Raw genomic sequence first — 16,487 nt, 5'->3', positions numbered from 1 at the left:
GAGGCGCGGCCCGGGTGGGGGGGGGTCCCTGCTTGGCCACGGACGCGCGGGGTCACCTCTGCCCCGAAGCGGGAGCTGTCCACCGCCCGAGTCACCTCCGCGGGTTTGTTGGGAGTCGTAGTTTATTCTTGTTCTGACTTCCAGCTAATCTTGGCTCCCTAATTATCACGTAAGTCTTTTGAAGTGGAAAAGGGGTCGGCAATTAGCCTTACTTTCTATTGCGGAAAAACTGGACGGAAAGTACCCGAAACTCTCAAAACAGTGTCCTGGTTGTAAATCCAGAGCTTTATTAAAGTTGTAATTTAGAACGCATTAACACATGGCCCTGAAGAGGTCCTGGGAATGATGCTCGCAGGTATAGTGGGAAGCGCATTCAAGTTCAGTTCTCCCAACATGTTACTTGACTTCTCCGAGCCTGATTTGTAAGATGAGAATAATAATACCTTAGGGAATTCCCTGGAGGTCCAGAGGTTAGGACTCGGCGCTTTCACGGCCGGGTGCGCCGGTTCAATCCCTGCTCGGGAACTAAGATCCCACAAGACCCGGCGCGGCCAAAAAATTTAAAAAAAAAAAAAAAAATCTCACAGGGTGGTCGTGTGGAGCGGATAAGATAATACATGCAAGGATATCTAGTACTATCTCTGTGCGTATACCAGTTCACAATAAATATTAATTTCCCTTCTGTCTCTCTCCTCCTCTTCTACCCTTTTCATGGATCTTAAGTTCTTGGGAGGCATATGTGGGACATATGTCCCGTCTTCCATGATTTTTTTCCCAAAGCTACAAAAAAATACTATGGTGCAAACACAATATTGTAAGTCAACTATAGTTCAATTAAAAAAAAAATACCATGCGCGTCCTAAATTCCTAAGGCAGCACGCAGGCCATTTTCATATTCACAGTGAACTTGGTTATTAAAACCTGTCAGGTTGATTTAGTAACTTTAACTCCCCAGGGCTTTAGCCCTGGACAAAACATAACTGTGTTTTCCATTATGAAAGAGAACATATACAATTATTAGGTTCTTTGAACTTTCCTGTATGGTTGAAGTTTTCCATTTAAAAAAATGTTGCAAAAATGATTAGGTCGTTGTAAAGGGAAACTTTACTATGTTCTATCACGTGCCTCAATTTCCGCTGAGACAAGCCAAGAATCAAATGAAAAGGGACATATAAATGTAAATTATTATGTCTAATAATACTACATCTATCCATATATGCTTTAATTAGGTATCCTTGAATTCTTTATAAATACTAATTAAGTCATACATCTTTGAGAACTGGGAAGAACAATGTGCATAAAAATAAAAGATGTAATACTGTATACTTTATATAGCCATAATTTCCTTGCATTTAGTCACCATAGAACTTCTCATGCCTCATCATCTATTGGAATTAAAAATTCTGTATGAGGTTTACTTTATAACTTGTCAGCATGGAACCTCTTCTTATTCCAACTCAGCCTCTTGCTAATAATTAAAATTGCTCACAAGCTCTCAAATAGAACCGTCCCTATAGAATAAAAGAAATATTGATATTAAACAAGATAGGAAATAATACTCAGCTAGGAACCTAACCCTCTTCAAGAAACCATTATTAGCTGAACTCTGCTAGTCTGGCAAGGAAACAGAAAAGTAAGAGAAGGGCAAGTTTTCAGCAAATCGCTGAAATCTCAGGAAACAGATCTCTGACAGCAATCCACGTGCACCATTTTAATATTACGATCCTGGTACACAATATCGGCTCAAAAAAAGTATGTATAATTGGACCATATATTTTACATACTGGTTTTCTAATAAGGATTTTTAAACTAGGGTAAAATTTTCATGGCTCGATAATGTTATATTTCTTCTGGCTGTATTCTTTTCGCATTCAGAATCAGGAAAGAAGAAACATCTGGTTCCAGTTGTAAAAATACGCTAAAATTGGCCAAGTCCAAGTTAAATCCATACTTTCCCAAGAGGTATGAACTTAAATTTCAATAGGAAGAATTCAGTCTCAATACTAGGAAGTTCCAGGTAGTACTTCCTTACTGTATCTATTTTACTTGCTTTTTTCCTGAGGTAGTAAGAAAATGATACCCTCTTTGGAGATTTTAAAGAAAAATATAAGTAGTTAAGTTCCTTACATAATTTAAGTGCAAACCTACCTGGAAGGAGATGACTCTTCCAGCTATGTGATTACGGAATGCAGTGATAATTATTATAATCTAATTAATTTAACTAGCTCAGCCAAAAAAAAGTTATGCCACCAAAAAAAAAAAAAAAAACAAATCAATCTGTGTATAATGATTTGAAAAGCTTTTCAAAATTAAAATCATCTAAGTTTTTTTCTGAAACGTCTTCCCCCAAGCAGGGCTCTCTGAGAGTAAACTTAAACAATAAACTTATACAATTGTTTACTACCATTAAACAAACATGAGAGTTTAGATTTCCTAAATATTCTAAAGAAAAAAATATTTTATATACAAGTGAATAAATCCTGACAAATAATCCTGTGTATAGGTAAAACATAATTTTTGTACTTTTTTCTTCCAGTTTTACTGAGATATAATTGACATACAGCACTGTATAAGTTTAAGGTGTGCGGCATGATGATCTGACTTACATACATCATGAAATGATGACCATGGTAAGCTTGGTGAATAGCCATCATCTCATATAGATAACAAAATAAAAGAAAAAGAAAAAGCTATATTTTGTGATGAGAACTCCTAGGATTTACTCTCTTAACTGTCATATATAACATACAGCAGTGTTAATTATATTTATCACATTGGACATTATATCCCTAGTACTTATTTATCTTATAACTGGAATTTGTACCTTTTGACCACCTCCATCCAATTCCCCTGCCTGCGGTAAACCACAAATCTGTTCTCTTTTTCTATAAGATTTTTTTGTTTGTTGAAGTATAATTAACCTATAAACTACGTCAGTTCCTGGTGCACAACATAGTGATTTGGTATTTTTACACATTACAAAACCATCACCACAATTTTTGAACTTTTAAATGTACTAAGTGCACCAGCTATGATGCACATACACTGCGGTATAAAGTGAGGAAACTTTTATTAAATAATAATTTCCGGGCTTCCCTGGTGGCGCAGTGGTTGAGAATCTGCCTGCTAATGCAGGGGACACGGGTTCGAGCCCTGGTCTGGGAAGATCCCACATGCCGCGGAGCAGCTGGGCCCGTGAGCCACAATTGCTGAGCCTGCGCGTCTGGAGCCTGTGCCCCGCGACGGGAGGGGCCGCGATAGAGAAAGGCCCGCGCACCGCGATGAAGAGCGGTCCCCGCACCGCGATGAAGAGTGGCCCCCGCTTGCCGCAACTGGAGAAAGCCCTCGCACGAACCGAAGACCCAACACAGCCAAAAATAAATAAATAAATAAATAAATAAATAAGAAAATCCTTTAAAAAAAATAAAAAAAAAAAAAAAAAAAAAAATTTCCCATACACTTAAAACATGAACTACAAATTAGAATACTCCATTTTTTAAAGCAATGACACCGGTACAGTTTATGAAAACCTTTCAGCGCAGCCTCTGTTCCCACCAGTTAAGATACCTCCCTCTGGTGGACAAACAGAGACTGTACATTTAGCCCACGGAGTTCTTTCTGTTTTTCTTTTTTCTTTTATCCAATTCTTTCGGTTTGGCTTCCAAAACTACAGGTCTTTGCTTGTTTTATCATACTATCTCTCCTTTCCACCAGACTCAACATAGTGCCTGGTTTTAATAAGAGACATTTTAAAGACTCGATTCTCAGAAAACCACCCAAGAAAGTAATCAATTTCAGCTCGGAAGACAGAACTGTAATTGTGACACAGTTACAGTTGGGGTGGAAAATAAGAGAAGACATTGAAGAGATTAAAATAGAAAATATCAGCACTAAAATAAGCAGCCAACTCCAGAATTAAGACAGAAAACACTTCCCCACAACGAGTAAATGCTAACAGTAGGTGCGAACCCGACAGCTAACTGGACAGTAACAGGATTCCTGTGTGATTCGCAGCTCCCCGCGTGGCTCACTCCCACAACCGACGTGAGGCCCCGGCAGCGCCGCGGACCGTCCTGGAGAGCGCAGGTCTGCGGGGCAGAGAGGACGCCCCACGCAGCGGTCACCGGGAGCCACGGCTACTGAACGCAGATCTGGGCCGAACGCACAAATCCCGCAGCGGTCGGACTGTACCGGTCCGCAGGTTTAGGAGGACCGGCCGCCCCTCCCGCGGCCGGAGCAGGAGGCGAGGGTGGGTACGGCCTCCGGCCGGCAGTGCGGTCCGAGCACGACGGACGCTCCCCGCGCGGGAAGCCAGGGCCGCCGGGCCGCGCGCCCCAAGTCGGAACCCGGCTCCGAATCCCCAGTCCCTCAGATTCCGTTGAATTCCTGGAGCGCCCTCCGCGGGTATGACTGTCCTGGAGCGGCAGCCCCTCCGCGTGAAAAACCCCGACCGTAGCCCCTTCTCCAGATCAGATTCTCCCGGTTCCTCCTACCGCGCCTCTCGCTCGGGCAGACGGAGCTAGAACCGAGCCAGTCCCCGCGCGCCGCGCCCCTGTTCAAAGCGCGTGGGCGGAGCCCGCTCGGAGCCCAGCCAATTGGAAGCCGCGCTCCTCCCGGGCAGCGCTCCCGACCAATCACACCCTCGCGGGCGGGAGGCGGGGCGACGCAACCGTCGAGCTCGTGCAGGCGCGGTGCAGGCTGGTCTGTGCCGCTGCACTGCGAGGGGCGTCAGCGCAGGTGAGGGAGCGGGTCCTCCGGCTCTTCTGCAGAGAGGCCGCCCGCGGGGGTCTACGGTGGGGCGGTGGGTGGGTTGGTGGCTTTCTGCCTGTCGGGCTATCGGCTGTGGAACGGAGGCTCTGGATGGATGTCTTGACAGCCGTGGCGGGCGCGCGCCCCCGGCCTGTCTCCCTGTCCCCCGGCCGCCCCAGCCATCTAGCTGCCAACACCACGCCCCAGCGGCCGCCCCCTCCCAGCCCCCGGGCCTCCCCCATCCCTTCCAGATATGCCCCTCCCCCCGGCCGTCCCGCTACCTCCTCTCTCTCCCCTACACATTCTCCCTGCCGGCCCCGCTCCCCCGCCTCCTCCCTGCCCCCTCAGACGTACCCCTGCCTCCCCCCGACACTCTATGACTTGTGCATATTTGTTTTATTGTCATTGATTCCCAGTGTCTGCTTACTGAGAAAAAGTGGTGAGGATCAGTATATAAAAATAGTGGTTAATTACCTAGTAAAGTAATTGGTCCCAGAGATGATGGTCTTAAAGGTGTGGCTAAGGAAATTTGGAATAACTTACATGAATGACTGTTGTAGTGTAATTGATTCTATTTAACGTATTAATTTGCCTGTAGTATTACCAATTCTATTTAAATATTTCTGAGTGTGTCAATTGTGGAGGAGCAACAGCCCTGGAGATTAGAAGGAGAACCAAAGGACCCTTTGTGTTTGCACCCCAGTTCAGGAGAGTACCTTGACCCAACCAATACACAAACTTAGTCACCTTTAAACATATGGTTAAGATAGCTGACTCAATTTAAGTTTATGATTATCATAAGTGCTATCGTCCTCCTAACTACAATCTATGACCACCAGGTAATCTTCTGATTATAATTAGTTTTCCAAGTAGGAATAACTTAGGGAGGGAATATGTGGAGTTAAAAATTTTACTGTAGTTTTACAAATTAATAAATTGACCTTTTAATTAATGTTTAAGTCTTTGTGAGTGAGCTTGGCATGAATTAGTACATCTAAGCCCTATCAAATCTAGGTTTACTGCCAAGTTGAAGTTTTAGACTACAAAACTGAGAACCAGATCCTGAAACGTGATCTTTTCCACATATAAGTGAGTGAGGTCATACAGTATTTGTCTTTGACTTATTTCACTTAGTATAATGCCTTCAAGGTCCATTCATCTTGCTGCAAATGGTAGGATTTCCTCTTTTTTATGGCTAAATAGTATTCAATTGTGTATACATCCCACAACTTCTTTAGCTGTTCATCCATTGATGGATGTTGTTTCTGAGTCTTGGCTATTGTTAATAACACTTTGAACATGAGGATGCAGATACCTTTTCAAGTTGGAGTTGTTTCCTTTGGATGTATTCCCAGAAGTGGAATTGGTGAATCACTTTACTTCTTTTCATTGCAGAATGATATTCCATTGTATGGACATTCCCCGTTTCGTTTATCCATTCTTCAGTTGACAGACATTTGGATTGTTTCCATTTTGGGGCTATTATGAATAATGCTGCTGTGACCATTCGTGTACAGATTTTTATGTAGATATGTTTTCAGTTCTCTTGATTATATACCTAGGAGTAGAATTACAGGGTTATAAGTTACTCCTTGTTAACTGTTTTGAGGAACTGGCAGATTGTTTTCCAAAGCAGCTGCATCGTTTTGCATTTCCACCAGCAACATATGAGGATTTGTGTCTCCACATCCCTCGCCAACACTTAGATGCTGTCTTTTTGGTTATAGTTATCTTAGTAGTTGTGAAGTTACAGCTTGTTGTGGTTTTGATTTGCATTTCCCTAGTGACTAATGATGTTGGGCATCTTTTCACGTGCTTATTGAATTATTTGTGTATCTTCTTTGGAGAAATACCTATTCAGATCCTTTGTCCATTTTTTAATCAGGTTGTCTTTTCATTATTGAGTTATTTATATGTTCTGGATACAAATAAGTTCCTTATCAAGTGTATGATTTGTAAATGTTTTCTCTCCTACTATGTATTGTTTTCTCACTTTCTTTTTTTTTTTTTTTGGCTGTGCTGGGTCTTCGTTGCTGCTCTCAGGCTTTCTCTAGTTACAGAGAGCAGGGGCTACTCTTTGTTGCCGTGCGTGGGCTTCTCATTGCGGTGGCTTCTCTTGTTGCGGTGCGCATGAGCTTCAGTAGTTGTGGCGCACGGGCTTAGTTGCTCCACAGCATGTGGGATCTTCCCAGACCAGGGATCGAACCCGTGTCCCCTGCATTCTTAACCACTGTGCCACCAGGGAGATCCCTCACTTTCTTTCTTCATGATGTTCTTGAAGCACAAAAGCTTTTAAGTTTGATGAAATTCAGTTTATTTTTTCTTTTGTCTCTTGTGCTCTTGGTGTCATATGTCAGAAGACTTTGCCCAATGCAAGGTCGCAAAGATTTACTCTTATGTTTAATTATTTTTCCATTTTATCTCCTTAATTTTTGCCAGATATAGAATTCTAAGTCAACAGTTTTCTCTTTCCATGTTTTAAAGATGTGGTCCCACTGGCCTCCGGCATGCATTGTCTCTGAGGAGACATTTGCTGCCTTTCTTCCTTTGTTCCTCTGTACATAATATGACTTCTTTTTCCTCTTGATGCTTTTTAAACTTTTTATCACTGGTTTTCTGCAGTTTAATAAGGATGTGTCTTGGTGTTTCTTATGCTTGTGGCCCCATGAGCATTTTGAATCTGAGTTTATAGTCTTCATCATATTTGAGAACTTCTTGGCTGTTATTTCTTCAAATATTTTTTCTCTCCTCTTCCCTCTCCCAACTCAAGTCTGTTTAATGTTATCACTAATATTCTGTTCTTTTTTAATTTTTTCTTTTTTTAGGACATACTTATACTAAAAACTTATTTATTTGAATTGAGATTTAACTGGGCATCCTGTATTTTATCTGACAACCCTGGTCTGGACTCCCTTGGGACATGGAATTTGCGAGCGCACCATTGGCTCTGTTCTTACGGGGTTTACGCTATTAGAGAAGCTGTCAGGATAGGGTTATGTTATTAGAATTCGGGTACTGGACGTTTAGCAGGGTGAGCTGATGTTACATCTTCAAGCTGTTTTTGTTGAAGCTCTTACAGTTGGTCTTAGAAAACTGGGATTTCCCTTGGTAGTTAAGAAATCTCAGTTGAAGGGAAATGAAGACTTTAGAAGCTGGAAACTGGGCACAACCTGGCAAACTCATTCAGGTAGATCCAGAAATTCTTTTTAAGGGGAAATAGGATGCTTTTTCCTATAATAACTTACTGTTCTCATTCTATAAATAATGTAATCATTCTAGAAAAAAGTTTTAAAAGAAAGTTATTTATTCATAGTCCCAGTGATCCAGAAATAACCATTAGTTAGTTTTTAAACAGAAAAATCAAGCCATTTCACTTGTTTTATTTTTTTTGTCTGTATTTTTAAAAAGTTGAACTAGATGATCTCTAAAGTCCCTTCAGTACTAAACATGTCTGGTGGATAAAACATACAATTCTTTAATGTGTTTATCTGACGTTTGTGCTGTCTGATCACTACCATGGAAGTCCTTGATTAAGGGTTTCACAGTATACACTTTTATCTGATGTTCTTGTATGTGGAATACTTAGAATGCTTATTGCCCTTATTCATCCAGAATGTTCTTACTACATATCATATCTTTCAACCATTCTCTTTTGTGAAAGTTTAGCAGTATAAAATAATATGTCATTTAAGACAGTAACTCATAGAAGGGTCTGGTAGACAACCCCCCCCCCCCCCCGCATATCCATATAAGTGAATTTTGGTCTTTTACATCTCCTTCACCTTGCTTAGGATGGGCAAAGATGTGAGGAGTGCTACCATTCCTACTGTTAGCCTCTGGGACACCCTCTTGACACTCCATCCTCGCTGAACATTTAACTTACGAGATCTTTAAGCTCCTTGGCAACTGACGGGCAGCCTTTGATTAAGTACTCGGAAGCCAGAGGTTTCCGTGTCCCCACAGGCACTTGATAAGGGTCTGATCGTTTCTTTATGGTTTTTTACACTGTTTGGTTTTGGATTGTATTTATCACTGTGTCTTAAAATTCATTAATCTTCTACACTGTCTAGTCTGCTGTTAATCCCATCCAGTATATTTTTAATCTCAGACATGGTGTTTTTCATTTCTAGACGTTTAATTTGCATCTTTTTTTTTATATATCTTCCATGTTTCTTCTTAACATGCTCATGCTCTTCTCTACGTCTTGAACATATGGAATATACTTATATAGTTATTTACCATCCTTGTCATTCTTGCTATTCTAACATGCCTAGCCTAGGTGTGGTTTTCTTTGTATTTATCCTGCTTGGGTAGCTCCTATCTTCCTGGGTTTGTAGCTTGTTATTTTTTTAATATTTGGAAATTTTTCACCCAGTATTTCTTATACTTTGAGTGTATAAAATAGTAATAACAATGCCTTGTTGGATTTAAAGAAAATGATAGAATCAAAGTAGAAAACAGTGTAAGTCAACAGTGAAGGTTGTGATCAGAGTTAAGTCATTCTAGTGTCTTTGTATTGTTTGGGAGGAGGCTAATGGTAACTTTAGACTTTGATGAGTTAAATATGCATGTTAAAATCTATGTGGTAATTTAAGAAAAAAATACAAATATGGTTTATAGCTTTCAAGCTAGTAGATGGGAAATGGAATGAGAAAATAAATCAACCCAAAAGAAGAGGAAAAGAAAATTAGAAAAAGGACAAATGGAAAATATAAAATAAGATATGGAAACATATAAACATGTCAGTAATTATGATTGTGGTAGGTTGTTTGCAAAGATGGCCATCATTCCTCCCAACTCATGCTGTGTGCCCCTTTTCAACGTGACTTTGCCGGTCCTCCCATCAGAGGTGGAAGAGAGATGAACCACCCCAGCTTAGACCTCCCAGTCCATTCAGCTGCCAGTAGAGCCCCCAGATGACTTCAGCCACATTAGTAATCCCAGCCAAGACCAAAAGAAGTATTGTTAAGCTGAGCCCAGCTCAAATTGCTGACCCACAGAATTATAGCAAACAAAACGGTGGTGGTTTTTGTTGACTAAGTTTCGAGTGGTTTTATGATAATCGATAACTAATATATTGGTAAATGTAAATATATTAAATATACCAATTAAAAGATAAAGATTTAAAGACTGGGTTTAAACAATCCAGACATATACAAGAGGCACATCTAAAGTGTAAAGGTGCAGAAAGGTTGAAAATAAAAAGATGGAAAACGATGTCTCAGCAAATACCAACCAGAAGAAAGCTGGAGTAGCTTTAACATGAGATACACTTTAAGAAAAAGGCATTACCGGGGAATAGAAGGGCTCTTTGCTAGTGATAAAAGCTATAATTTGCTAGGAATATGTAGCAGTTCTAAATTTGTGTGTATCTAACAGCTTAGCCTAAAATATATAAGACAAAAATTGATAAAACTACAAGGAGAAATTAAGAGATTTCACATCAGAATGATCTACTCTCAATAAACATCACTCTCATTACTGATAAATCACAGAGGAGGGAAAATCAGTAAGGATGGAGAAGATTTGAGCAACACGACCAGCACACCTGTCTAGTGGGCGTGTAGAAAATGCTGAGCCTGTAACTTTGGGGCAGTCTTACTTATAAGCACACCTGGGACATTTATGAACATTGACTGCATATTTTGCAATAAAGCAAGACTCAACACATTTCAAAGGATTTGAAAAGCTACACATTAGAAATCAATAGTAAATACAACTCTGAAGCTCCTGCATGTTTGATAATTGAGAAACCTGTTTCTAAATAAATTAAATCGTAATGGAAATTAGAAAATATTGAGAATAGAGGAATAAACATTCTACATATCAAAACTTTGTAATGCACTGGTACTTAGAAAGCAATGTATAGCATTATATGTCAAAATTGAAAAGATAACTCTATATAAATAAATGTAAAACAATGCAATAGATAAATTTGTAGAAAAATTTAACTTGCCAAAATTGACTCAAGAAGAAATAGAAAGCTTAAATAATGCTGTAATATTTAAAGAAATTGGATTTGTAGTTTAAAATCTTCTCACATTGAAAACGCCATTACCAGGTATCATTCTGTCAAACATCTTAGAAACAGATAATCTCCCAGATTCTTTTATAGGATGTCAAACTAACTCATTTCAGGAGGCCAGCTTAATTTTGATAACTGATGATGAAATTAGGAAGGAAAATTATAGGCCAGTCTTACCCATAAGCAATAGTGTTGAAAGTTTTTCCTCTAAGGTTAGGAATAGGATAAGAATACCAGCTATCAGCTCTTTTGTTCAGCATTGTACTGGAAGTTATAGCCAGAATAGAAGACAGGAAAAAGGTTAGAAGGGAAGAAATAAACTGATTATTCATGGATGATATATGTAGAATTACCAGCCGCAGCCCATCTCCCAAATAGATTCATCATTAGCATTATAAAGTTTTGGTTAAAAATCTACTATATTTACATATATCAATAAGAAATGGGGAGAAAATAGAGTTTTAAAAAAGATAAAAATATAAAGTACTTAGGAATGAATCTAACAAAAGGTAAACTCTTTATAGAGAAAATTATAAAACTATTGAAAAGCATCCAGAAAGACCTGAATATAGCATGTTCATGAATTGTAGGACTCACTACCATAAAGATGTCAGTTCTCCCAAAATTGATCTGTGGAGTCAGTGGAATTCCAGTCCAAATCACAGCAGCTTTCTATGTGTGTGTGTGTGTGTGTGTGTGTATGTATATATTTGTAGACTTTTTAAACTGTTCTAAAATTCATATGGGAGAGCAGAGGACTAAGAAATAAGCAAGGCATTCCTGAAGAAAAAGAACAAGGGGGAAGAACTCACCTTCCCATATACCAGGTCTTACTAATAATCTACAATTAAAGCAGTGGGGTATTGGCTGAAAGATAATACAGGTTGATCAGTGAAACAAATTCGATAATCCCAAAACAGGGCCATACATGTATGGAAATTTATGACAACATCAGCAGGGAAAAGATGGACTTTTCAATAAATGGGACTAGGACAATTGGTTTTTCATATGAGGGAAATAATTCAGACTTGGACCCCTACTCACACTATACACACAAATTGATTACTAGTGGATAGAAGACTTAAATGTGAAAGTATCTAAGTTTGGAGGTAAGGAAAATTTTCATACACAAAAGTGTAAATATTAATGTAATTGATTACATTAATATTATGTATTTGTCAAAAATGTCATGAATGAAGTGTAGAGACGGCAGTAGACTGGGAGGTGGTGTTTGTGACTCACCTGTGGAGCCAGAGGCGGCCAGAGGGGGGAGTGGGGCCAAGAAGGGGGGAGGGGCTTGTGTTAGATGAGAGAGATGTTGAACTTGTTTGAGTGTTGACGGGAAGAGGAAAGAAGATTGGAAATACTAAAGAAAGGTGAAATTGACCGAGTGGACTCTGAAGGGTTGAGAAGTACGTGGATTCCAAACTATGTGGAGAAAACCCCAGACCTTGAAGCATTAGTTTATAAACCTGTCGTTGGAGTGATGACTGTTCCCCGTCACTGCCCTTGCTCTCCCCCCACAGCTAGTACTTGACCGTCCGTTTCTCTGCTGGGCACCTGAGGACGCAGTGGTGAGCAAAACTACACCCAGGCTCTGCCTCAGTAGTTAATTATTTATCGGTGGAGACAGACATTAATTTAAAGCATGTAGAGTCTTTGTAGAAATTTTTGCATTGTTTTATACTTTATTTTTTTAGATGTGTTTGCTTGAATAGATAACTAGAAGGAAGTAGAAAAAACTCAGACTCCCGTCTCAGAATAGAGATTAATATGAGGACTTTATCCTTCAGTGAATTGAAACCGTGTGCTAAAAACTGGGGTCACTGTTACTGACCCTTTCGTGGGTGCCCCTTTTCTCCCCAGGGATCCCAGCCAGTGTTGAGTGCGGCGCCGGGAACCGTGTGTGGGTGCTTCTCCCTGGGGTCATGCAGAGAGCATCCCGTCTGAAGAGAGAGCTGAGCCTGCTGGCCGCGGAGCCGCCCCCGGGCATCACATGCTGGCAGGATGGGGACCGAATGGAAGATCTGCGAGCTCGTAGGTGTTGCACCAGGCGTGACGGGTCACGACCCTGTCAAAGGTTGTGCTGAAGTTTGAACACCTGTGTGTTCTTCTAAAGTAGGGGACAATTGCAAGGTCAAAGTGCCCCGCCATCTTTCTACCTAATTTGTTTACATTTATAAAAGGTTTCCATGACATTTCTTCTTTGGCCTTTGATTCCATCTTTTACTGATTTGTAAGCCAAGATCTGGGTATCAGCTCTGAAGCAGTGTTAGTACCAAAGCTCACCTTCTCAAATATCTGTGAGGCCAGATGGGAAACGTAAGTGTTCAGAACACTGCGTTCCAACCAAAGCAGAACTGCAGGTTGTATGTGATCTGCGGCCAGCGTTGTCCACCTTCTGTTTTGATCTCCTGTGTATTCTTTGTTTGACACCAACTTTGGGTACACTGGTACATTGCATGGGGACTTATTAAGCCCTGAGAGAGTTTCTGTCCCAGACCCAGCTTTTCCGTTAGGACCAGACTTCATTAGGTCCATGGGGTGTGGTAATTCAGATCATCTGATTACCTCTTGACGTTTTGTTCTTCTTCTTTTTTTTCTTTTAAGAGATATTAGGTGGAGCAAACACACCTTATGAAAAAGGTGTTTTCAAGCTGGAAGTTAACATTCCTGAGAGGTCAGTGGGAACTATATCCTAAATTTCCAGGGTAAAGCGCAGTTACTGGAAGACAGCAGTGTCGTAGAGTGTTGAATGCAGGAGTTGAAGGACCTGGATTTTAATCCTCGTCTTACCATGACTTAATGTGACCTTGGGCAAGTTATTTCATGTCTCTGGAGTTCGATTTCTTTTTCTTAACCCTGAGCTGGATCACATCTAGGCCTCACCCCCACCCCACCCCCTGCCCATCACTGTAGTAAAATATACATAAAATTGACCGTCTAAACCGTTTTTAAGCACATGGTTCAGTGGCATTAAATGCATTCACATTGTCATCCAGCCGTCCCCCTCATGCATCTCCAGAACTTCTTCGTCTTCCCAACCTGAAACCCCGCACCCATTAAACACTGGCTCCCGCGGCACCTGGCAGCCACCATTCTCTCTGCCTCTGTGTTAAGGCCCTTTTAATACAGGTCTCCTGTAAGGCTCTAATCAGGGGAGTGGTAGCTGTAGTGTAGTTTGTGATTTGTAGACAGCTGTTCACCAGGCCAGGCTTGTTACAAGTCCTGAGAGAAGCAGCTCAGTAATCACGGGGGGCGTCAGTTCTGAGACTGATAGGGATTTTCCAAATGCAGTGTATAAATCAAAATTGGATCCTGTTTTTCAACACCCATCTGTAAAAAAAAATGGGAAAATTGAGGAAATCTGAGTAGTAGGTGATATTGGAAAATAATTTTTATATTTTTTTCACAGGTATACTGATAGTTTTGCAGCTCTATAGGAGAGGGACCTTATTCTTAGGAGAGACATGCTGAAGTATTTAGAGGGTGAAGGGGCTTGATCCAGGTGGTGGGTATAAGAGGGTTTTCAGTACTATTATTTCAACTTTTCTACTGTTCATAAATTTTTGTAATAAAAATTTGGCAAGAGCAAAGGTTTGCCTCTCAAAGGCTGTCGTCCTCATTAGTCACCAGCAGCTGTATATAATGTAAGCAGCAGTATTTTAGTAAAACTTCCGTATTCTCCTGCGCTTTCAAAGGTACCCATTTGAACCTCCTCAGATCCGATTTCTGACTCCCATCTACCATCCCAACATCGACTCCGCTGGAAGGATTTGTTTAGATGTTCTCAAATTGCCGCCAAAAGTGAGTGGTGGGAGCAGAGGCGACCCTCTCGCCTTCCGTGGTCCTCGGCTCTAAAACCCGTGTTAGAGAAGCACGTTCTTAGGGCCGCTGTCTGTCTGTCTGTCTGCCTAGGGCGCCTGGAGACCGTCCCTCAACATCGCGACCCTGCTGACTTCTGTTCAGCAGCTCATGGCCGAGCCCAACCCTGATGACCCGCTCATGGCCGACATCGTAAGCGCCCCCGGCCCCCCCGCTCGCGGCCTGCTTTCCCCACGTCCTGCTCTCCGTTGGGGAGGGTCGCGTAGCGGCTGCAGCTTGGTTACCAAGTCCCTTCTCTCTCCATTGACTGTCTGCTTCCATCTTAGTCCTCAGAGTTTAAATACAACAAGCCAGTCTTCCTCAGGAATGCCAGGCAGTGGACAGAGAAGCACGCGAGACAGAAGGTAGGGTGTCTGTACAGCTGTGACTGCACTCGTGTTGTCGCTCTGTTAAGCGTGGATGTGTCTCTGTGTGTGTAAGTGTTTATTAGATGTGCCAAGTTCGCACTGGACACTGGGATGGCCGGCTGACCTCCTCCTACCGCAGCCTTCTGCGTCGTTACTCAGCAGATAGCTCAACCGGCTGCTGCGGCCCACCCACGCCACCACAGGGCAGCCGAGGTCTCTTGTTTAGGCCAGAAGGAGCTCTTTGCAGGAGTCGGGGAGGGCAGGAGGGGACATGGACGTGGAGGAAGGGAGAAGGAGAAACGTCCCCGTTTTACATAGGTAGTTTCCTCATTTAACAAAAGGCAAACTTGAGGAGCGGAGATGAGCACACGAGATTGTCGCTGAGCTGTCCCGCGCTTCAGGCTGAGTTACGCAGCAGTTAGGGTCACTTGTGAGAAGAATTAAAAGTTAAACAGTACAGAGGATGGGGGAAGCTGTTGTCGGAGAGAATGTCCTATCCAGGAGGCAGCAGAGAAGGACCTGGGAGAATAGTCGGTGTGAACCTTGTGCTCTACCCCGCCTGCTCCTTTTTAGGCTGATGAAGAAGAGACGCCTGATAGCCCCCCCGAGGCGGGTGACTCAGAAGGACACAGCGCAGCACAGAAAAGGAGAGCCAGGCACCTGGGGGGCGTAGAAAAGAAATTTTGCCCTGATGTTTAGGGTGGGGTTTGTCCAGGCCCGTCTTAGTTAATATGTTCTTTGCCAGCGTTCTTTGCCAGCATGGTCCAATTTGCTTACATTTCTGGAATGTTTTTCTTTGTATTTGATGGCATTATCATTTTTGTATCCTGTGAAACAGACCTTGTGTATTTATATGTTCTGCTCTACATTGATTCTCTGAGTGTAGTTTGTTTTATTTAGCTCATACATATGTATTCCAAAACTTGTAAACCTGGAAAATAAATAATCATTTAGTGTTGAGTATGTGTTTATCCTGAATGTGTGTCTGGGAGCAAACTGGCCAGAGAGCTATACAGTAAGAACGTGAAAATATTTGGAATTGTTGTCCTTTATTTTGCCAACTCACCAGCATCACTCAGGACACTGAATGATGGACGTGGGGGTCAAATAGCCTTAGAGACAATTTGGTGACTGTCACGCTTCCGGGATTCTAGGTTTTCAGAAGTCTTAAACACAGTGTGGGGATAAGGTAATTACCCTTCTGTTAATGTTTCTTGCAGCTTGCGCTTTCTGTGACTTACTTACATGGCTGTGGTATAACTTTCGTTTGTTCAACAAATAGTGACTGAACACCTGCTGTGTGCCAAGTGTTTTAGAATATAATGGTGAGAAAATCAGGCATGGGATTAACCAGATAATCGTGCAGATTTACATGGATTTTCACAATCCTTTCTGTCTCTAGCTTCATTTCACGGCAAGTACTAAGGTGCAAGCTCGAATCCCTGCTCGTGACTTTACAGTACACTTGGGCTTGTGCTTAT

General features: G+C 41.7%; 1 protein-coding gene across 3 annotated transcripts; it reads left to right on the top strand.

Moving 5' to 3' along the window:
• Positions 1 to 34: 34 nt before the first annotated feature.
• UBE2T (ubiquitin conjugating enzyme E2 T) lies at positions 35 to 15,966 on the top strand. 3 transcript variants are annotated; one of them, XM_057540331.1, is made up of 9 exons: positions 35 to 169; positions 2,537 to 2,630; positions 4,015 to 4,249; positions 12,641 to 12,811; positions 13,385 to 13,454; positions 14,476 to 14,581; positions 14,693 to 14,791; positions 14,926 to 15,003; positions 15,580 to 15,966. In XM_057540331.1, the coding sequence occupies exons 4-9, from the start codon at positions 12,703 to 12,705 to the stop codon at positions 15,703 to 15,705; spliced, it is 588 nt and encodes a 195-aa protein (XP_057396314.1). In that variant the 5' UTR covers positions 35 to 169; positions 2,537 to 2,630; positions 4,015 to 4,249; positions 12,641 to 12,702; the 3' UTR covers positions 15,706 to 15,966. The 3 variants fall into 3 exon arrangements, with proteins under 3 accessions (XP_057396314.1, XP_007182747.2, XP_057396318.1); XM_007182685.2 differs by lacking the exons at positions 35 to 169; positions 2,537 to 2,630; positions 4,015 to 4,249 and adding an exon at positions 4,646 to 4,737; XM_057540335.1 differs by lacking the exons at positions 35 to 169; positions 2,537 to 2,630; positions 4,015 to 4,249 and having other exon boundaries at positions 12,647 to 12,854.
• The last annotated feature ends 521 nt before the right edge of the window (positions 15,967 to 16,487 follow it).

This window comes from Balaenoptera acutorostrata, chromosome 1, assembly GCF_949987535.1.
Source record: "Balaenoptera acutorostrata chromosome 1, mBalAcu1.1, whole genome shotgun sequence".
In the NCBI taxonomy this organism is placed as follows: Eukaryota; Metazoa; Chordata; class Mammalia; order Artiodactyla; family Balaenopteridae; genus Balaenoptera; species Balaenoptera acutorostrata.
Note: the sequence above shows the minus strand (reverse complement) of the source record. Positions and strands in the feature narration are given on the sequence as shown.